Source organism: Diorhabda sublineata, chromosome 1 (assembly GCF_026230105.1).
Source record: "Diorhabda sublineata isolate icDioSubl1.1 chromosome 1, icDioSubl1.1, whole genome shotgun sequence".
In the NCBI taxonomy this organism is placed as follows: Eukaryota; Metazoa; Arthropoda; class Insecta; order Coleoptera; family Chrysomelidae; genus Diorhabda; species Diorhabda sublineata.
The window spans coordinates 12620381-12639027 of NC_079474.1; the positions used below are offsets into that span (position 1 = coordinate 12620381).

Here is an 18647-nt window from a genome sequence, read left to right on the forward strand (position 1 = left end):
AATAAACAACCTGTATAATAATTTGATGAATATTGTCTAGTTCTGAAGTTTGAAGTATCAGAAACTATCAAATGAATAATTTTTTAAAAAAATGAGAAAATCAATTTTTTGCTGACCTCGTATAGATTTTATTATTGAAAAATATTTGAAATTTAAATAAGGAGAGCCACCCTGCATATATTGGTATATTTTCTAAGTAAGGAGAAAATTTTCCTTATAGTTTTTTTATTACGATCCCATCGTAATTTATTATTAGTTATATAAATACAGTGTTTTATTTCATAGTTGTTTCAATATAAAATTGATCATATCTTTTTTAAATATCCTGTATAGTTAATTAAAACTGCATTTTGTTTAAACGAATATTATAGTCGAAATATAGTGAGCCAACCTGTATATGTTTCTTAGATAAGGAGAATATTTTTGTTAATTTTTTCTACTTTATTATTGAAGTAAACATCTTGTACATTTGCGAAAATTTTAAATTGTGAAGTACATGTCTTGTATTAATGACTATTTTGCATTAGTCACAATGTATAAAAACACAAAATCAACATGCAAGATGATAACAAAAACAAGAATCTCAATCAAGGTCTCGACCTTACTAGAATATCAACAATTCAACCACGTGTTGTTTTAAAAAATGTAAAAAACCATTTTAAAAATAAATATTCCATGTTGCTTTGTTACAAGATGCCTTTTGTTACATAGGAAAACATATTTGTAACAAATGGGTAGGGATTAGGTAACATTTATACCACAAAATTCAATGTTATCCGACTTTCTATTTACGGCATTGTATAGATTATTTACACTTTTTTTAATCAAAAATAAATATCTTTACGCTAATATAGTTAGTAAATATTTTTATAAAAATTTCTCTTCGTTACGTAATTATTATTCAATAAACTGTTACTCAGAAATAACTTCCAACTCTACACCTACTGGATATAATATAATCAAAACACAGTAATTTCGAAATTTCCATCTCTATATCAATAATGAATTAAAATGTGGTAATAAAAAAAATCTGTAAATCCCTCTATACCCGCTACTGCTTTTGATAATATTCAAAATGTATATATTAAACATCATTGTTTAATAATAATAAATTCAGTAGATTGTTTCATTAAGAAGTAATAACATCAATTTAGTGGAGAATCATTAGGTAATAACATGAAGTTAGTTGCGTTATTAGTATCAGCCATGTTGTTCCTATATTTTGACATGTGCGCGGCAGGTCCGGCTTGGAAATTATTTAGTTACTACGGGAACCAAAATAACGGATATCAGAATAACGGTTATCCTTATGGTTACAACGGGTATTATCCTCAAAGGACGAATCGCGGTAGGAGTTATAGGGAAAATGGCGAAGAGAGATATAAATCGATATGTAGAATCCACGCGATTGATTCGCTAGCGTTTCCGGGACAAGTGGGAAATCCAGTTTGTCCTTAATTTGTTCTTGGTTATTAATTTTTGTGAGTAATAAATTATTTTATTGGAAAAAACCATTTTTTTTTATAATTGTTCAATATGAATTTATTAGTCTTGATAATATACATGTACACAGTGTGTAAGAAAATATAAATTTCGATAAACCATATTTTCAATCTTTTTTTTTTCATTTTTAAGGTAAATTTGTTGGAGGTATCTAAATAAAGAAAATTTTTATATTAAACAATATAATTTATTGATCTCATATTTAATATACATTTTTTTAAAATAAACTATACAAGGGGAGATTACAAAGTAATTTATAATAATAATATTATTGATTATTGATAAGTCTTTCATTTATTTTTAAGATACATACATAATAAGTTGTCTTAAAGACTTTAATAAAAAAATCATGGAAAATTTGTCCAGAACAAAAATGTTTTCGGCAAAAAATGAAGTTTTATTTCAAATTAATAATAAACAAGAAATAAAGAAGTAAATGGTTTGAGTCCTAAGTGTAAAGTTGAACATTTTTTCTTTTTATTTAGAGTAAAACAAAAAAAAATAATTTTAAAGAAAATTCTGATCAAGAGGCACGACTTTAAAAAAACCTGCGGTGTATTTTTTTTGTTAATCGATTCAAAGTACTCGAAAAAAATAACAATTTATGAAATATTTAACAAAGTTATTGGAATTCCTTGCTAGGGGTTGATATACCTAATGCTTCTTCGTAACCCGAACTGGATTTTTTCTTCTTTTCCCTTCCTGAAAGGAAGAAAGTTTGTTAGTACTAGGAAATTGTAAAATTCATTTTACAAAATTAACTATGACTACAAAATGTATAAATAAATTCTATCACAATTATTTGAACTGTCGAATATAACATCAAAAACTAATGGAATTATTCATGAATGAAAAATTTAACCTCAAATTAAACTACAATTGTTTACTACAACAATATCTAACCTCAAATTCCATTAAAATTGATTACCACTGCAAAATATAACCTTAAATTCGACTACAATTATTCACCACTGCAAAATATAACCTCAAATTTGAATAAAATGCATCGCCACAGCAAAATGATCTCAAATTTAATTGAAATTAATCACCACTGCAAAATATAACCTCAAATTCGATTAAAATCTTTCACCACTGCAAAATACAACCTCAAATTCGACTACAATCATTCACCACTGCAAAATATAACCTTAAATTCTATTAAAATCTTTCACCACTGCAAAATACAACCTCAAATTCGACTACAATCATTCACCACTGCAAAATATAACCTCAAATTCGATTAAAATCTTTCACCACTGCAAAATACAACCTCAAATTTAATTGAAATTAATCACCACTGCAAAATATAACCTCAAATTCGATTAAAATCTTTCACCACTGCAAAATACAACCTCAAATTCGACTACAATCATTCACCACTGCAAAATATAACCTTAAATTCTATTAAAATCTTTCATCATTGCAAAATACAACCTCAAATTCGACTACAATCATTCACCACTGCAAAATATAACCTTAAATTCTATTAAAATCTTTCATCAGTGCAAAATACAACCTCAAATTCGACTACAATCATTCACCACTGCAAAATATAACCCTTAAATTCTATTAAAATCTTCCATAACTGCAAAATATAACCTTAAATTCGATTAAAATCTTTCACCACTGCAAAATACAACCTCAAATTTGAATAAATTGCATCGCCACAGCAAAATGATCTCAAATTTAATTGAAATTAATCACCACTGCAAAATATAACCTCAAATTCGGTTAAAATTCGATTACCCGCCTTTGCTTATCGTATTTTTTTTTTCTTCAAAATTATCAACTGCAGGTCAATGTCAACATAAACAAAAGTAAATTTTATAGAAAAAGTTCAAGTTTCATCAACAAATCTTTCAAAAACATCTTTAAATAGTATAAGGACAATCGTAAGGTCAGAGATTGAAAAATAAATTGATATTACAACTAATAAACCAATGAATGAAAATAGAAAAACAATCAGAGAAGACGATAAAGACAACATATGAAGAAATAAAGAAATGAAAAGAATACAAAGATGGAATGGGCAAATGAAGAAATAAAAAAAAGGTAACATAATAAGAAAAATGAATAAAGAATTTGAAATAATAGATAAAGAAATGAAAATAAATCAAATAATAAAAAGAAGAAACAAGGGGAAAAGGACCAAAATAGATGAAGTATTGAAAGAAATAAGGAGAAGAAATTGATAAATAAATACAAACATGAAAGAATAAACAAAAGAAATGAAAGAATACAAAAAAAATATCAGGAAGAGATGGAGCCATAAAAAGGAACGAATCGGCAAAGAACATAAATGAAGGAACAACGAGAATAAATACAGAAGAAAAATGAAAAAAAAATCGAAATGAATCGAAAATGAAGGGATATCGAGAAAGAATGATTTTGAAGAAAGGAGAGAAAACAAATTGCAGGAATAAAGAAAAAGGAATGAAAGAATGAAAAGACATGTAACACTAAAGGAATGAAGGGATAAAAAAAATAAAATGAAGAACATAAATGAAGCAATAAAAAGAGAAAAAGAAGATACAAAGATATGAAATCAGCTGTGGGAAAAGAAAGGAATAAATTAATAATATGAAGGAATAGAGAAGAAATTCGTGAATGAAGATATAATTAGAGAGTAAATGAAGAAAAGACTCTATAAAAACGAAATGGAAGAATAACTAGAAGAAATGGAGACACGGAAAGAAGTGAATGAAAGGAAATAAAGGAAGAAATCATGAGATTTGAATCGATAAAAAAATAAAATGGAAGGAATATAGAGAACAAATGAAGGAATATATAGAGAAAATTGAAGATTAGAAGAGATTAAATGAATTGAAGAAATAGAGAGAAAATGATAGAATAAAAAGAAAAAAATAATGGAATCGATATGAAGAAATAGAAAGAAGAAATGAAAAGCAAAAATGAAGGAATGAAAATAATAAACAAAAAATAGAAAGAATAGATGAGGGAATTAAAAGAATAAAAGGATTTGGTAAAGGAATAGAGAAAAGAAATGAGGAAATAAAAGGAATAAAGTAAGAAAAATGGTAGAATATTGAACCGAAACGAGAAAATAAGAAAGAAGAAACAAAAAGGGCAAATGAAAGGTAGAAACGATAGAACCAAGAACCAATATGAGGGAATAAAAAGGAGTTGCGGGATAAAAAGAGCAAATGAAGAAATGAATGGATGAAATTGTAGAATCAAGAACCGAAATGGGGGAATACAAAAGAATTGAGGAAAAAAAGAGCAAAGGAAGAAACGATAAAATAAAGAACATAAATGGAGGAATAGAGAAAATAAACGAAGGAATAAACATCCTATATGAATAACCCACCTTTTTCTTTAACATCTTTGGACTTTTTCTTCTCCTTTTTAATATGTTTAACTTCCTCGTAATCCCTAACGACGACATCCTGATCCAAACCCAATAAATTCGCTTCGCCACTTTTATCCACCTTTATCCCTTTACGCCTATCACTTTTTTTCTTCCTATTTTTCTCTCTATCTCCTCCGTTACCATCATCTTTGGTAATCGTTTCGTTTTTATCGGATTTCTTTTTCGATCGTTTCTTCTCTTTTTTAATTTTCTTTTCTTCGATTACCGCCGCTTTTGATGTGTAATCGTATTCTGGCCTAAAACACATCAATCATTATATTAAATAACGAATAATCGATTAGAATCAATTTAATTACAAATTCAAATCGATATTTAGGGCTCGATGGGGATCGTCTTTCTCGGATCGATCACTACCAGCGTCGGATAACGTCGCCCCTTCCGGTAATTCCATGTCCCTTTTTATTTCGATCACCGGTCCTTGATTCAAATCGTCATCGGAAGAACTTAAAATAAAAAAAAATATATAGAAAAGTTAGTCGTAGATTAAATAACGTTACTAACCTGGCGGATTTGCGTTTCTTCTTTCGATTCTTCTTTTTTTTGTTGGTGAATTTATCGTTGCTGGCTTTGAAATATTTGTCGGATCGTTTTTGTCCAATTACTTTCAGAGGTACGTTGAGGTTTAATTCAGCTACGGGGACGTTTTCGAAATTTTCGTCACCGTTTCGATCAGGGGTATCGATACTTTTTAAATAGTGAGGGTTGTTTTGTTGTTCGTATTTTCTGGCTTCGCGACTCTAAAAAATAAAATGAAAATTTCAATTAAGCAATTTTTTTTTCTTCTCGATTTTGTCGCTCACTTTTCTGATTTCCTCTTTGGTCGGTTCCGGTTGATATTTGCTTATATTTTCTTTGTCCATTTTGACGAATAGATTTTCCTCTAATTCGTTTTCGCTGTCCGAATCTGATTCGGTCGGCGGTTCGTTGATCCATTCGTCCAAATTTAATCTAAAACAAACAAACATATAAAAACATACGAAATGTATGTAGAAATGTAGACGGATAAATGAAGAAAGTTAGAAGAAAATGGATTCAAGAAACAAACAAAGAAAATGGAGGGAGATAAATAAATGAAGATAGGAGGTAGAAAATGGATAAAAATAGACAGATAGTGATACAAAGAGAATTAAAAGAAAACGAGGAAGATAAATAAGAGATAAAAAAAATAAATATGTTACTGATATGGATATGGATACAAATAGATGAAAATGTAGAAAAATGAAGAAAAGTGAAAAGAAATGAAGGAAAATAGAGAGAAACAAATAGGAGTTATTTACTAAATATGGAGAAAAATAAGTGGAAATAGGGATAAATTGCTGAAGATGAACATGAATGAAGATGATAAATATATGGAGACAAAGCAAAATAGAAGAAAATAGAAAGAAATTAGTGAAAATGAATGGAATTAGAGAAAAAAGAAAAGAAATTGAGGAAAATAGAGATAATTAAATAAAAATGAACATAAATGGAGATGATTAATAGATGGGGTCAAAGAAAAATTAATAAAAATGAATAGAAATGAAAAAAAGGGAAAAAAATAGAGAGAAACAAATGGAAATAGAGATAAGTTACTTAATATGGAGAAAAATAATAAGTGGAAAAGGGATATATAATTGAAGATGAACATAAATAGATGGAAATAGAAGGAAAAGGTAGAGATGGGGGTAAATAGAAAGAAACAAATGGAGATAATTAACTAAAAATAAACACAATAGAAGATGGATAAATGGATACAGGTAGAGAACAAAATAGAAATTAGAAAATGAATAGAAATAACGGAAAATTGATAACAATGGAGAATAACAAGTAAAAAAAATAGAAACGAAAATGAAGATAAAAAGAAAAATGAATCAAAATAAATGAAAATAAACGAAAATCTAATGAAAATTGGCGAAAAACAACAACTGAAGATAGAGAGAAATAATTCGAAGTAAAGAGAAATAAATGAAGAAAAATGTTGAAAACAAATTAATTTAGAGGAATTCATTCAAGAAGAATACCTATAATAGAGAGAAATTGATGAATATAACAAGAAATAAACGAAAATGGAAATCAATACATAAACAAAGATTAAGAAGAAATAAACAATGAAAAAGTTGAAATTAAAACTCCTTTTGTGATGTTTTTTTTTTTCACTTTTCCGTCACTTCAGCTTTTATAAATCATATTTTTACCCTTCCGGTATCGGCACCTTCTTCTGAGCTTTCGGAGCAACTGGATTCAATTCGCTATCAAAAAAACTTCCAAGTTCATCTGCTATTAACGGATAACTAATATTCGCAACTTCTCCATCTCCGTTATCCATAAGTTTCGAATTTCCATTGGATTTTCCTTAAAAATTAACTTCATACAATACGTTTCGATTAAAATTAAAACGACTTACTAGCCAAAAACTCTTCCTGTACAATTTTTATTATCATTATTGACGTACTGGCCCTTTCTTGTACCTCCAATTCACCAGATTTAATACTCTCGGATAATTTTTCCATAACCAAATCGCAAATACGTAATACGTCGTCGTACTGTTCGTTAATTTCGTATTTCTTAACAATAAAAGTGAAAATTTTAAGGATGTTTTGTAGAAACACGGATTCGATATGTTGTGGAAGCATCTTATATTTCACCATCGACCGGAGAGTTTCTTCGGGGTCTTTTAATTCACTAATAACACAAAAAAATAAGAATAACAAACACGGTTATTGTTATTATTGTTATATCATCTATTTACCCTGCAAATTCCCCGCACAACCACGCCGCTGCATACAAGACTTCTTGCATTATGGTAAACTGCGACGTTGACGCGTATACGTCAATGATTTGAGCCATTTCTGTCACTGTAAAGGTTCGTATCGCTTGGACTCTTATACAAACATCCATTAATTGAGCCCCGATTACGTGACCTTAAAACAAGGTAAATATCAACGATGAAAACATTTTTTTTTTATCATTATTCATTCACCTTGTTTAGATCCGAATTCCATTTGGGCGAGTTCTACTAAAACGGTTACATACCACTCGAAATTCGTGATAAACTGATAATTATTTTGGGAACAAATTAAAATGATTTTACTTAATAATTCGTCGCGGTATACGGTCCCTTCGGCTTTATCCATGTGTACCATTAATTTTTTCACTATTTCCATGAGGTTTTTCTTAGATACCTCGAATAAAAACAAACATTTCGGTAAAACCAGCAGAACTAGGTTTTGAAAATGTAAAATAACATTTTGAAAGTCCTAATTATTGGTATGAAATTGACTAAAATTGATGTAAAATTGTCTATTGCTTTCATTATATGAAAACTTTTTAAAACGAAAAAATATGTATGTTAAAACTGCAAACTTCATATTAACGTACTTTATTTCATATAAAAATGAATTTTTTACGCATTTTTCATAGTATTTTCATCATATTTGGAACTATTTATCATTATTTTATCGAAATAATAAGTTAGGTTATGTAATAATTATTAATAGTATATTAATTGACATTAAACAATAAATAAAACAATAATTTTTGATAAAAACTTACATATTATATATTTGTAATTTATTAAAACCTACAATGAAGTTTTTATAAAATTTTTGTTGCACAACAAAATATTTAAGAAACGATTTATTCATTTTTTAACGATTTTTATCAATTTACTCATGAAAACCAGATACCTAGTTTATGTACAACGTGAGATTTGTTTTCCATTGACATTTGACTTAAGTCAAAGTCACGTACAAAATGGTATACGTTTAAGCGGGAATTTTGAAAATTATTTTTGATTAAAATTAAATTGATTAAAATACAAATAAACGTGAAAAAGGTATTTTAAATTGAAAAATTTCTACTAAAAACCGAAATTTTACTATATAAGACAATAATTATCCCAAACCTAACAGGATTTAATAAATTAGTAGATCTAGTACAACAAATTGAGTATAAATAAAATCTGTGGTTAATTTTCGACGTTACCTCGTATATATCAAACCAAAAGACATATCGAGACCACTACATTCGTAATATAAAGAAAATTATACAAAAAAAATCTATTATTATGATGAAAAATTGAAAAACTGACCTGAAATATGGTAGAAAACACTTACAAATTGTTATTAAATTCAAAATATATATTTAAAAAATAAAAATAATTTACCATTCCGTATAACAAATCCAATGCTCTCAATCGTATAGATTCGTCTTTATCTTCGAGACATTGCAAAATCAAATCCTTGTGAGCCTGCACACTTTTCGGGTGTGTTTTTAGAATTTTCGACATCGCCAATAATCCCAAATATTTCACTTGAAACAAAAAAAAAGCGATACTGAGATTTATTATAAATGGAATCACCGAAAGAAGATACTCAATTGCGTAGCACCAAGAGCAGACGTTATAAAATCATTTTTTAACTGTGTAATATTTGAATAATTCATGCAAAAGAAGGACTTGACAAATCTAATACCATCTGAACGATCTGAGAAGTATTTTTTACTGTGTAAAATGTTGAAAATTGAAGCATATTAAGAATTTCACACCTTCTGGACCTTATTTGGCATTATAAAATAATTTTTTACAGTGTAGTACGTTGAAACTTATTGCAAAAATGGAATTTGATCACCTGCACCACCTAGTCATTGCACAATCATTTTTTACTGTGTAAAATATTGGAAATTAAAGGGAAAGAAAGAATTGACACTTCCTGGACCATTCAGACATTATGAAAGCATTTTTTTACAGTATAATTCGTTAAAACCTCTTTCAAAAGTGGAATTTGACAATACCCATACCAACTAGGCGTTGTAAAAGCATTTTTTTACTGTGTAAAATGTTGGAAATATAAAGGAAAGGAAAGAATTGACACTTCATGGATCATTCAGACATTATGAAAGCATTTTTTTACAGTATAATTCGTTAAAACCTCTTCCAAAAGTGGAATTTGACACTACCCACACCAACTAGGTGTTGTAAAAGCATTTTTTTACTGTGTAAAATATTGGAAATTGAAGGAAAAGAAAGAATTGACACTTCCTGGACCATTCAGACATTATGAAAGCATTTTTTTACAGTATAATTCGTTAAAACCTCTTTCAAAAGTGGAATTTGACAATACCCACAACAACTAGGTGTTGGAAAAGCATTTTTTTACTGTGTAGAATGTTGGAAATTGAAGGAAACGAAAGAATTGACACTTCCTGGACCTTACTAGACATCATAAAAGTATTTTTACAGTGTAATTCGTTGGAACTTGATACAAAAGTGGAATTTGACACCACCTGCACCAGCTAGGCGTTGTAAAAGTATTTTTTTACTGTGTAAAATATTGGAAATTGAAGGAAAAGAGTAAATTGGCACTTCCTGGACCTTATTAGACATCATAAAAGCATTTTTATAGCGTAATATGTGAAATATTGATACAAAAAAAGCATTTGACACTTTCAACACCACCTAGACGTCATAAAAGTACATTTTACTTGGCAATGTAACATATTAAACAGTTAATATCGTCGTCCCTCGGTAAAACTACGCTAATGTATCCATTTTTAATAACAAAACGTCATGAATATACTAACAATTTTGATCTGAATCTTCGATAAGAATCCTCAATTTTTGGACGCACAGTTGTATGCTGGCAGCATGATTCGGCATACCAGAAGAAATACTTATAAGAACAGCGATGACGGTATTGATACATTCGTAAAGTAAACTCATCGCAGACGTACTAAAATCATATTCAAATTCAAAATTCAAAACTTTTTTTCCAAAAAATTGATAAAATAATCTCTGCGGTACATTTGAACTACTATAAAAAAATTATTTAAGCATATGATAACATAACAGTAGCCATTTTGATTCATTTCGTGTATGACGTCATAGTATAGTTAAATTTGGTGGAGTGTATCTGTTATAATGGACAATAATAAAAAAATGATAAAATAATTCAAGAAAAACAGAAAAACACAAAATTTTGAGAACAATACCAAAAAAAAACATGAAAAACAAAATTCTGAACAAAATACCAAAAAAACTTTTCAACGAGATGGGGTAAAAGTTTTACATACCTGTGTATGAGATTTGTAAGGGGTTCTATTAATTTTTTACCTAGCCTAGGTTCTAAAGGCGTAAGGGCACCGAACTAGAAAAAAATGAAATGAAAATACTAACTAAGCATGTTTATAGCACTAATTAGCGCGATTATATGGAGTGTTTTCAAAAAATACGACGAAATATCTTATTAAATATAAAATAAACGAAGATGTAAATTAAATTTCATACATTTTCGAAAAGACCCAAGTAGTATAGTAAATAAATCGCTCTTAAACTATGTTAAAGTGATTAAATCATCACCTTAAACGATTTTTGATGTTGCTTGAGGTTATTCAACACGTTTTTCAAATTTAAACAAAACTTGAAGTTGTTCGAAATTCATGTTCCACAATAGACACTGTTAACACGAATAAAAATTTATCCGCCACATGTTGTTGACAACACTTCGTATTTAAATCTTCTTGCATTATTGACGATACTTTTATACTACATTTCCAAGAATTTTTAACTGTGTAATACGTGGAAAATTGATTAAAAACAAGGATTTGACACCTCCAGCACCACCTAGTCTTTTTAAAAGCATTTTTCAGTATAATATGTGAAAAATTGATACAAAATAAGAATTTGACAGCTATTGCACCATTTAGACGTTTCAAAAGTAGTTTTTACTGCGTAATGTCTCAAGAATAATTACAAAAGTAGAATTTTACACCCCTAGTACATTATAAAAGTATTTTTAACTGTGTAATACGAAAAAAAATATATTCAAAAGAAGGATTTGACACCTCCAGCATGACCTAGACGATATAAAAGTATTTTTTACTGTGTAATGAGATGAAAATTGATGCAAAAGTAGAATTTGACAGCTTCAGCACCTCCTGCATGATTTGGGAGTATTTTTAACTATGTAATTACTGAAAAATTGATACAAAGGAAGCATTTTACACCTCCAGCACCACCTAGACGATTTCAAAGTATTTTTTACTGTGTAAAATGTTAAAAATTTAAGCAAAAGTAGAGTTTGACACCCCTAGTAGTGTCGACATTATCAAAGTATTTTTAACTGTGTAATATGTGAAATATTATTGTGAATATGTTAAAAATTTCTAAAAAAGCTTATTTTTGGTAAAATGATGGAATTACTTGACTTAATTATCGATTTCATTATTTCATTCGACGCTGCAAGAAGATTTACATCGAATAAACAAATAGGCCAACCCCTTACAACGAGAGCCCTTTCATTTTACACGAAATCATCCAAAATCTCAGCTAATCTAAGTTGACATGATGATCACAACTCAAAATGAAAAAAATAAAAATATCGCCATGCTCAATTTAGCCAAGATCGGGAAAGAAAAAGTGCAAAACGAAAGCGACTATTGTGTAATATTGTGATATATACCAGGCGTTAATATACATATTTCTATACGAATCAATGAGTATTTCCAAAAATAAAACATATATATATATATATATATATATATATATATATATATATATATATATATATATATATATATATATATATATATATATACATTGTTAAACATTTTTTGCAACGCCCTTAAAAAGCTTCTTTTCCATGAAAAAACCCGGGAATTTTTTTAATCTGAAACAACTACAGATCTTAGTTAATTTTTTGGGAGTTTTTCAGGAAAAAAAGAATTTCATTTGAAATATAAAAAATTTTAGATTCGGAAAATTTTGAATTTAGATTCTTGTTTATTGTTATTTTATTCAAATTTTGTTTATTTTATTGATTTGTGTATTTATATTCAGAATGAAAAGAAATTCCCAGTGTTTTTCCATAAAAAAAAAGTGAAATTACCAGTGTTTTTTCATCAAAAAGAAGCTTTTTAGGGGCGTCGCAAAAAATTTAATTGTTAACAACCACCCTAATAAACATCTGGTACCATCACTTTCTAATTTAAAAATACCTTGCTATGATATTTAATAGAGGTTGGCTCAATTTCAAACCCACCGCCGGTTTTACCATGGTAAAAGCCGAAAACTATTAAATAAAAACAAAATATCAATCAAATTGTAAGACAACAAGAAATTTTCGAGTTTATTTTGATTAAAAATTGAAATTTCCAAAAAAAAATCAAATTTCATAAATTTACTTCGATATTTAACAAAAAAAAGAATCCTACTCACCAATTTAATTATTTTAATCAACATCCAATTATTTGAACTTGTGGTCATCAGTTTGAAAAAAACCGGAGCTAGACTGAGATAATTTTTAGGATTTTTTCTTGCTAATTCACATACAACGTTAACTGCAGCCGATTGAACACCTGAAATATCGTTCTCACCTGAAAATATGAATTTTTCAGTATAAAATCGACTCACCCGGATCAGGATCCTCAAGTTTCTCCTTTAACCTAGGAAAAGCTGGTCTCAAGGCATCTGGATACTTTAAAAATACTTTATACATCATTAAAACTGCTTTTTTTCTTATATAAGGTTTAGTAGAACTGAGCTAAAAATTATAATCAATAATTTAAACAATTACATTTTGATTGAATCACTTACCAAGGTTAATATATCGTTTGATAAATCCCTTGCTAAATCCGTACTAATATAACAACTCAAAGAAGTTAATGCTAGACCCGCTTCATATTGATTCTGAGAATTCAATTCTTTTCTTATCATATTCGTGGTAAGCATTAGTAACTATAAGAAAATGAAAAAATAATAATCAAGGCAGTAAACATGTTAATATAAACAATACAGTAAACGTGTTAATAAAAACAAGGCAGTGAACGTGTTAATGAAAATAAAATTCTAACCTCTGAATCACAGTGGAAAGACTGACTGGCAGCTAAATATCCTATTCGTTTCAAAGTGAATTTACTAGAGCTCATAACTTCTATAATATTAAAACCGGCCCATGATATATCATATCCCAACATTTGTAACTAAAATAGGAGATTAAAAAAATTGTGATTCATAAAAAAATTTACTTACGTATGTTAGTTTAGCAATTGCGTTACTTTTAACCGACAGATTATCCTGTCTAAGCTCTTGTTTGATATCTTCCATGCATTCCGAAATATATTTGGCCTAAAAAAAAGTTGATTAACGAAAATAAGAACATAACCTTATATATTTACGTACCTCATTTTCTTTATTATTTCGTATTCCTCTAACTAGATCGGTTAGATTCTTATCAAACATTCGTTCTATATTTCCTTTTACTTTTTTTAAAGCCATTTTTTAGCTGAAAAACCATTAAAAATCGATAAATAATACTAGCAGATTTTTAATTCTGTTATCTGGAAACTTTTAAATATCATCTTACAGTTTTGATTATAATTGAAATGTATAAATTTTGAAATAAATACATGTAGTTTATATCATATCACAGATTCTCCGTAATTGCACAGTTATAACATCAATACAGATAAATTAAGGTACAGAAACATACAGATTAATTAGTGTCAGCCACGTTCAATCGTCACATCTGACAATGACATTTAGGATCGTTTTGCAAAACTAAAATTAGTGTATATATATATTCATTGTTGGGTAAAAAAAAGTTTAATACTTCATTCCAATTAATTAATGATTCAATTGAAAATTTGTCATCAGAAGAATTTTTTTTAAATTTTAAACTGATTAATTTATGTTGTGTCAGCACGTTCAATGGTCACACTGACAATTACATTTAGGATCTTTTTGCAAAACTAAAATTTGTGAAAATATTAATTGTTGCGTACAGAAGAGTTCAATACTTCTTTTTAATTAATAATGAATTAATTGGAAACTCTGGTCTAAAATTAGAGATTTTTTATTACTAAAAATTTTTAAATTTTCAACTGTCTGACAATGACATTTAGGATTGTTTTGCAAATCTAAAATGTTTCAATACATTTATTGTTGAGTAATAAAGGAGCTTAATACTTCGTTAATCAATTAGAAAATCCGATTTAAAATAAATTAAAGATGTTTTATTAGTAGAAATTTTAAAATCAATATGAATCAACTATTATAAAGACGAAATATATTAACATTAATTAGACACTCTTAAGTTGTTTCAATAACATTTTCTAATCCCTCATTAAAGATAATCTTATATTTCGAAATTTTGATTCATCTCACTTTACTGAACATTTCTCTACTATTCGTTTGTTTATGTTACCCGCTGCCAGTGTTGAACCTCGAACAGTTACATCAAGTGACAACGTGAGATTTGTTAGGTTATGTTTTCATTATTTTAATTAATAAATATGAGTGAAGCAATAGAAGAATTAACAAAATTTGTACAAATTGGTGCAAGATTAGATTTAAAAGCTATAGCAGTAGAACATGTTTTAGGTAAAATAAATAATTAAATTATCTATTTGTGTATGTTATATAGGTATGTCTTAGGTCTGACGGGTTCGGAAGAAGGTTTAAATCTTATACTACAAAAACCAGAACTGCTTACATCTTTGATAAGTCTTTTGGAAGATAAAACAGTGGCTATAGCGAAAGATGCAAGTATGTGTTTGGTGAATATATCCGCAAACGAAAAAGGAGCTGCAGCACTAGTTAACTTGAACACTAAAGAATATTGTCCTCCCCTACAAAAACCCCCGGAAAATGTGATAAAAGAAATTTTAAAACATATTTTCAACGTTGAAAGTTTTATAGCTGACCAGTGTTGTATGATCCTTTCAGATTTAACCAGACCTTCTTATTTAATAGAGAAAGTAATTGATTTTATAGAAGATAGTGATAAAAAGTTCGATGATATTATAAATGTTTTTACAAAAGTGGCTTATAACAAAAAAGGCGCTAAACTGCATTATCTCGGTCCAGTTTTATCAAATTTATCACAAAACCATAAAGTGCGATTATTCATTCTCGATAAAAATAAGTGTGTTATTCAACGACTTTTACCTTTTACTGGATATGCTTCGTCTTTAGTGAAAAGAGGCGGGGTAGTGGGTACTTTAAAAAATTGTTGTTTTGAGGAATATTACCATGAATGGTTATTAAGTGAAGATGTAGACATTTTACCACATTTATTATTACCATTATCTGGTAATGAAAACTTTGACGAAGAGGACAATGATAAATTACCACTTGAATTGCAATATTTACCAGAAGATAAACTTAGAGAAGAAGATCCTGATATAAGGTTAGTTAATTTTTTATTTTATCCAATTATTTCTTATTATTTACTTCTACAATAACAAACTTAATATCTACAATCACTTAATCAATTTTTTAAGTATTAAAAATCAACACAACCTCATTTTGTTATATTTCTTTAATCTTTACATTACTTTCTAAATTTGGTAATATTGTTTAAATATGGGAGGTTATACATAAGTCATTTCGAGTAATGTGATTTTAAACGTCGGCCATATTGTTGTGATAGAAGATTATATTTCTTTTTATAATTAATTATTTCGAATGTTTTTATTATTAAAATTATCACCTTTGACCAAAATAAAATGGAAATGAAAAGCTACTACTAATAATAATTTTAATGTAAATACCACAATATTCCTCCCCTGATACAATATGGCGGCAGGTTATGACGTCATCTCGAAATGGCCAATTATAACAATGTGACGTCTTAAGATAAGTTGGTAACTCTGGTTTGTTCCACAATAATGTATTTTATGTACATTAATTATAAGTGATGCAGTGAATATTAACTTAATTTTTTTTGAAACTTGAAACTTGAGTACAATCAAACCTGGGTATATTCTAATTTGAATATTTAAAGTGAGGTTGGATATGAAAATTCGTATTTTCCGTACCACTTCTTTCCACCAGAAAAACATTTATATTATTGAAAAATTTTGATATTTTTTATTGTAAAAGATATAAATTTCAAGGCGAAAAATCGCCGGTTTTTTTATAAGTTGGCCCGCTAACTTGACAGACCTCAATTAAGATTATCTGTATTAGAGAACCAGCACGTTGATTCTATGCACAGCTTGAAATATTGACTTTAGAAAGACCATATAATAAAGAAAATTATAAATTGAATCCTCGAGTCATTTAACGTGAAATCTGAAAAATATCTGATTTGTGTTTGAAATACAAGGTGTCTCAAAAGAAGTTCTCCTTTGTATTGCTTATTTATTTATCGATGTAAATTGATTTCCAGGAGAGGTGATATAAGTTGGCTTCTTGATTTAACACCTATGGACTTTTTCCTGCGGGGTTATGTCAAATCTTAAGTTGACACTTGAAACAAACCAACACAATTGAAAATGAATTCCAATAGCGCAAGGACTTACATTTGGTCGATGTTATTTTTAAAAAATAAATGCCCAAGTTCTTTACGTTTCTTAATTTTTTTTTAATGCAATCTACATGTTTGATTCTAGTATGAGTTTAGAATATTTTTTTAAGGAATATGTTAATAGAGGCTCTAACACAATTGGTGACAAAAAAATCTAATAGAGAGTACATAAGGGACAAAAATGCTTATATTATACTTAGAGAACTTCATAAATGGGAAAAAGATAAAAAGGTTTTGGCGGCTTGTGAAAACCTAGTTGATATTTTGATAAGGTTAGAATTTTTATCGATAAAAAAATTTAAACACTACCCTCACGGAAATATCGTTTTTTAGAACAGAAGAGGAAATCGGATTGGATAATTTGAAATCCGTAGAGGTACCTGAAGATTTTGCAGAAAAATTTGATAGAATGAATCAAGAGCAACTACAAGATACATAAATGTGTTTAATATTTTTTCACCCCTATCTCAAATGGATCTTTTTCATCATATTAAGGGTGGAAGGATGAAAGAAAAAACTTTTGAAATGAAATAAAATTTATTTTTAACAATTTACGTTTTATTTTCCTTTTTTAAAATCTCCTTGTCCTTCACCGCTAGCTCCAAGTCCAACTTTCTGGTTTTCTTCTAGACCTCCTTTAGTTTTTCCATAAGTACCGCTACTTCCTGATCCCGATCCACCTCCAGGCATTCCACTAGGTGGACCTTCTGCATCCACGTAACCCTGGAAATAAAATTATTAAAACTGGAACTAGATTATCACTTTGGATATACCAAAAAAAGATAAAGAAGGTCCAAATAAAGATACAACGACATCTGATACTCAAGGAGTCGCTAGATCTCGAGTTTGATAAGGAATACATCAGCCTTAATCAGGTGTCTAAAGACGAAGCAAGTGCAGGGTCATTCATCTTCCTGCCAAGGGCTCTAAGCAAACAGGGACCACGGAATCTACCTCTAAAGCATCTTCATATCTTTGTCGAAGTTCTCACTGGCGCGGCGAAAAATATAAAGAGGCCCAAAGCTGTGGGGAAAATTCAAGGTTTAACGTCCTCGGATCCTAAGGCTGCCTCGATCTCCTCCACCCAGTGCTTCCAACCTAGAGGTCCAGATAAACCATGCTAAAAAGCCCAGAACACCGGGATCAGTAGTCGCGAACAATGCCTGCGGAAAAATGGTCCATGACAAATCTTCCTCTTCCTGGCGAGAGCTCTAAGCAAAATGGGACCGCGGAACCCACCACCTTCCGGAAGCATCGGTTTATATCTATATCGACGACCTGACCGGCGCCATCAGTGGTACGGCGAAAAAAAAAAGGATAAAGAAGGTCAATGCTGTGGAGACGATTTAAGGTTTAACTCCCCCGGATCCTAAGGCTGCCTCGATCTCCTCCACTCAAGTCTTTCAACCTAGATGTCCAGGTAAATCATGTTAAGAAGCCAAGAACACCTGGATCAGGTGTCTTCCTTT

The 18647-nt window shown here is 29.1% G+C and overlaps 2 protein-coding genes across 5 annotated transcripts; one reads left to right on the plus strand and one right to left on the minus strand.

The window, feature by feature from the left end:
* Positions 1 to 1098: 1098 nt before the first annotated feature.
* LOC130452500 (AP-3 complex subunit delta) lies at positions 1099 to 14417 on the minus strand. 2 transcript variants are annotated; one of them, XM_056791812.1, is made up of 19 exons: positions 14359 to 14417; positions 14049 to 14151; positions 13899 to 13994; positions 13721 to 13849; positions 13464 to 13604; positions 13281 to 13410; positions 13086 to 13225; positions 10943 to 11016; positions 10454 to 10602; positions 9039 to 9184; positions 7854 to 8055; positions 7623 to 7794; positions 7278 to 7555; positions 7069 to 7225; positions 5695 to 5842; positions 5396 to 5631; positions 5191 to 5337; positions 4832 to 5130; positions 1099 to 2205 (listed from the first exon to the last, which is right to left on the minus strand). In XM_056791812.1, exons 2-19 carry the CDS (start codon positions 14142 to 14144, stop codon positions 2126 to 2128), a joined length of 2820 nt encoding a protein of 939 aa, XP_056647790.1. In that variant the 5' UTR covers positions 14145 to 14151; positions 14359 to 14417; the 3' UTR covers positions 1099 to 2125. The 2 variants fall into 2 exon arrangements, with proteins under 2 accessions (XP_056647790.1, XP_056647791.1); XM_056791813.1 differs by having other exon boundaries at positions 14233 to 14415.
* Positions 14418 to 15083: 666 nt separating this feature from the next.
* LOC130452501 (protein HGH1 homolog) lies at positions 15084 to 17728 on the plus strand. Of its 3 annotated transcripts, XM_056791814.1 has the most exons (4): positions 15084 to 15248; positions 15303 to 16056; positions 17289 to 17450; positions 17512 to 17728. In XM_056791814.1, exons 1-4 carry the CDS (start codon positions 15161 to 15163, stop codon positions 17615 to 17617), a joined length of 1110 nt encoding a protein of 369 aa, XP_056647792.1. In that variant the 5' UTR covers positions 15084 to 15160; the 3' UTR covers positions 17618 to 17728. The 3 variants fall into 3 exon arrangements, with proteins under 3 accessions (XP_056647792.1, XP_056647793.1, XP_056647794.1); XM_056791815.1 differs by lacking the exon at positions 17289 to 17450 and having other exon boundaries at positions 15099 to 15248; XM_056791816.1 differs by lacking the exons at positions 17289 to 17450; positions 17512 to 17728 and adding an exon at positions 17041 to 17228 and having other exon boundaries at positions 15099 to 15248.
* Positions 17729 to 18647: the final 919 nt, after the last annotated feature.

What these genes read in the sequence shown, in the direction of transcription:
- LOC130452500 (XM_056791812.1), bottom strand. Translation starts at nt 14,144, where the DNA reads ATGGCTTTAAAAAAAGTAAAAGGAAATATAGAACGAATGTTTGATAAG. An exon ending in CGAAGATTCAGATCAAAATT is followed by an intron (nt 9,185 to 10,453) that starts GTTAGTATATTC and finishes TTTTGTTTCAAG; the next exon opens with TGAAATATTTGGGATTATTG. An exon ending in TTGTGCGGGGAATTTGCAGG is followed by an intron (nt 7,556 to 7,622) that starts GTAAATAGATGA and finishes TTGTGTTATTAG; the next exon opens with TGAATTAAAAGACCCCGAAG.
- LOC130452501 (XM_056791814.1), top strand. Translation starts at nt 15,161, where the DNA reads ATGAGTGAAGCAATAGAAGAATTAACAAAATTTGTACAAATTGGTGCA. An exon ending in GAAGAAGATCCTGATATAAG is followed by an intron (nt 16,057 to 17,288) that starts GTTAGTTAATTT and finishes TATTTTTTTAAG; the next exon opens with GAATATGTTAATAGAGGCTC. An exon ending in CTAGTTGATATTTTGATAAG is followed by an intron (nt 17,451 to 17,511) that starts GTTAGAATTTTT and finishes ATCGTTTTTTAG; the next exon opens with AACAGAAGAGGAAATCGGAT.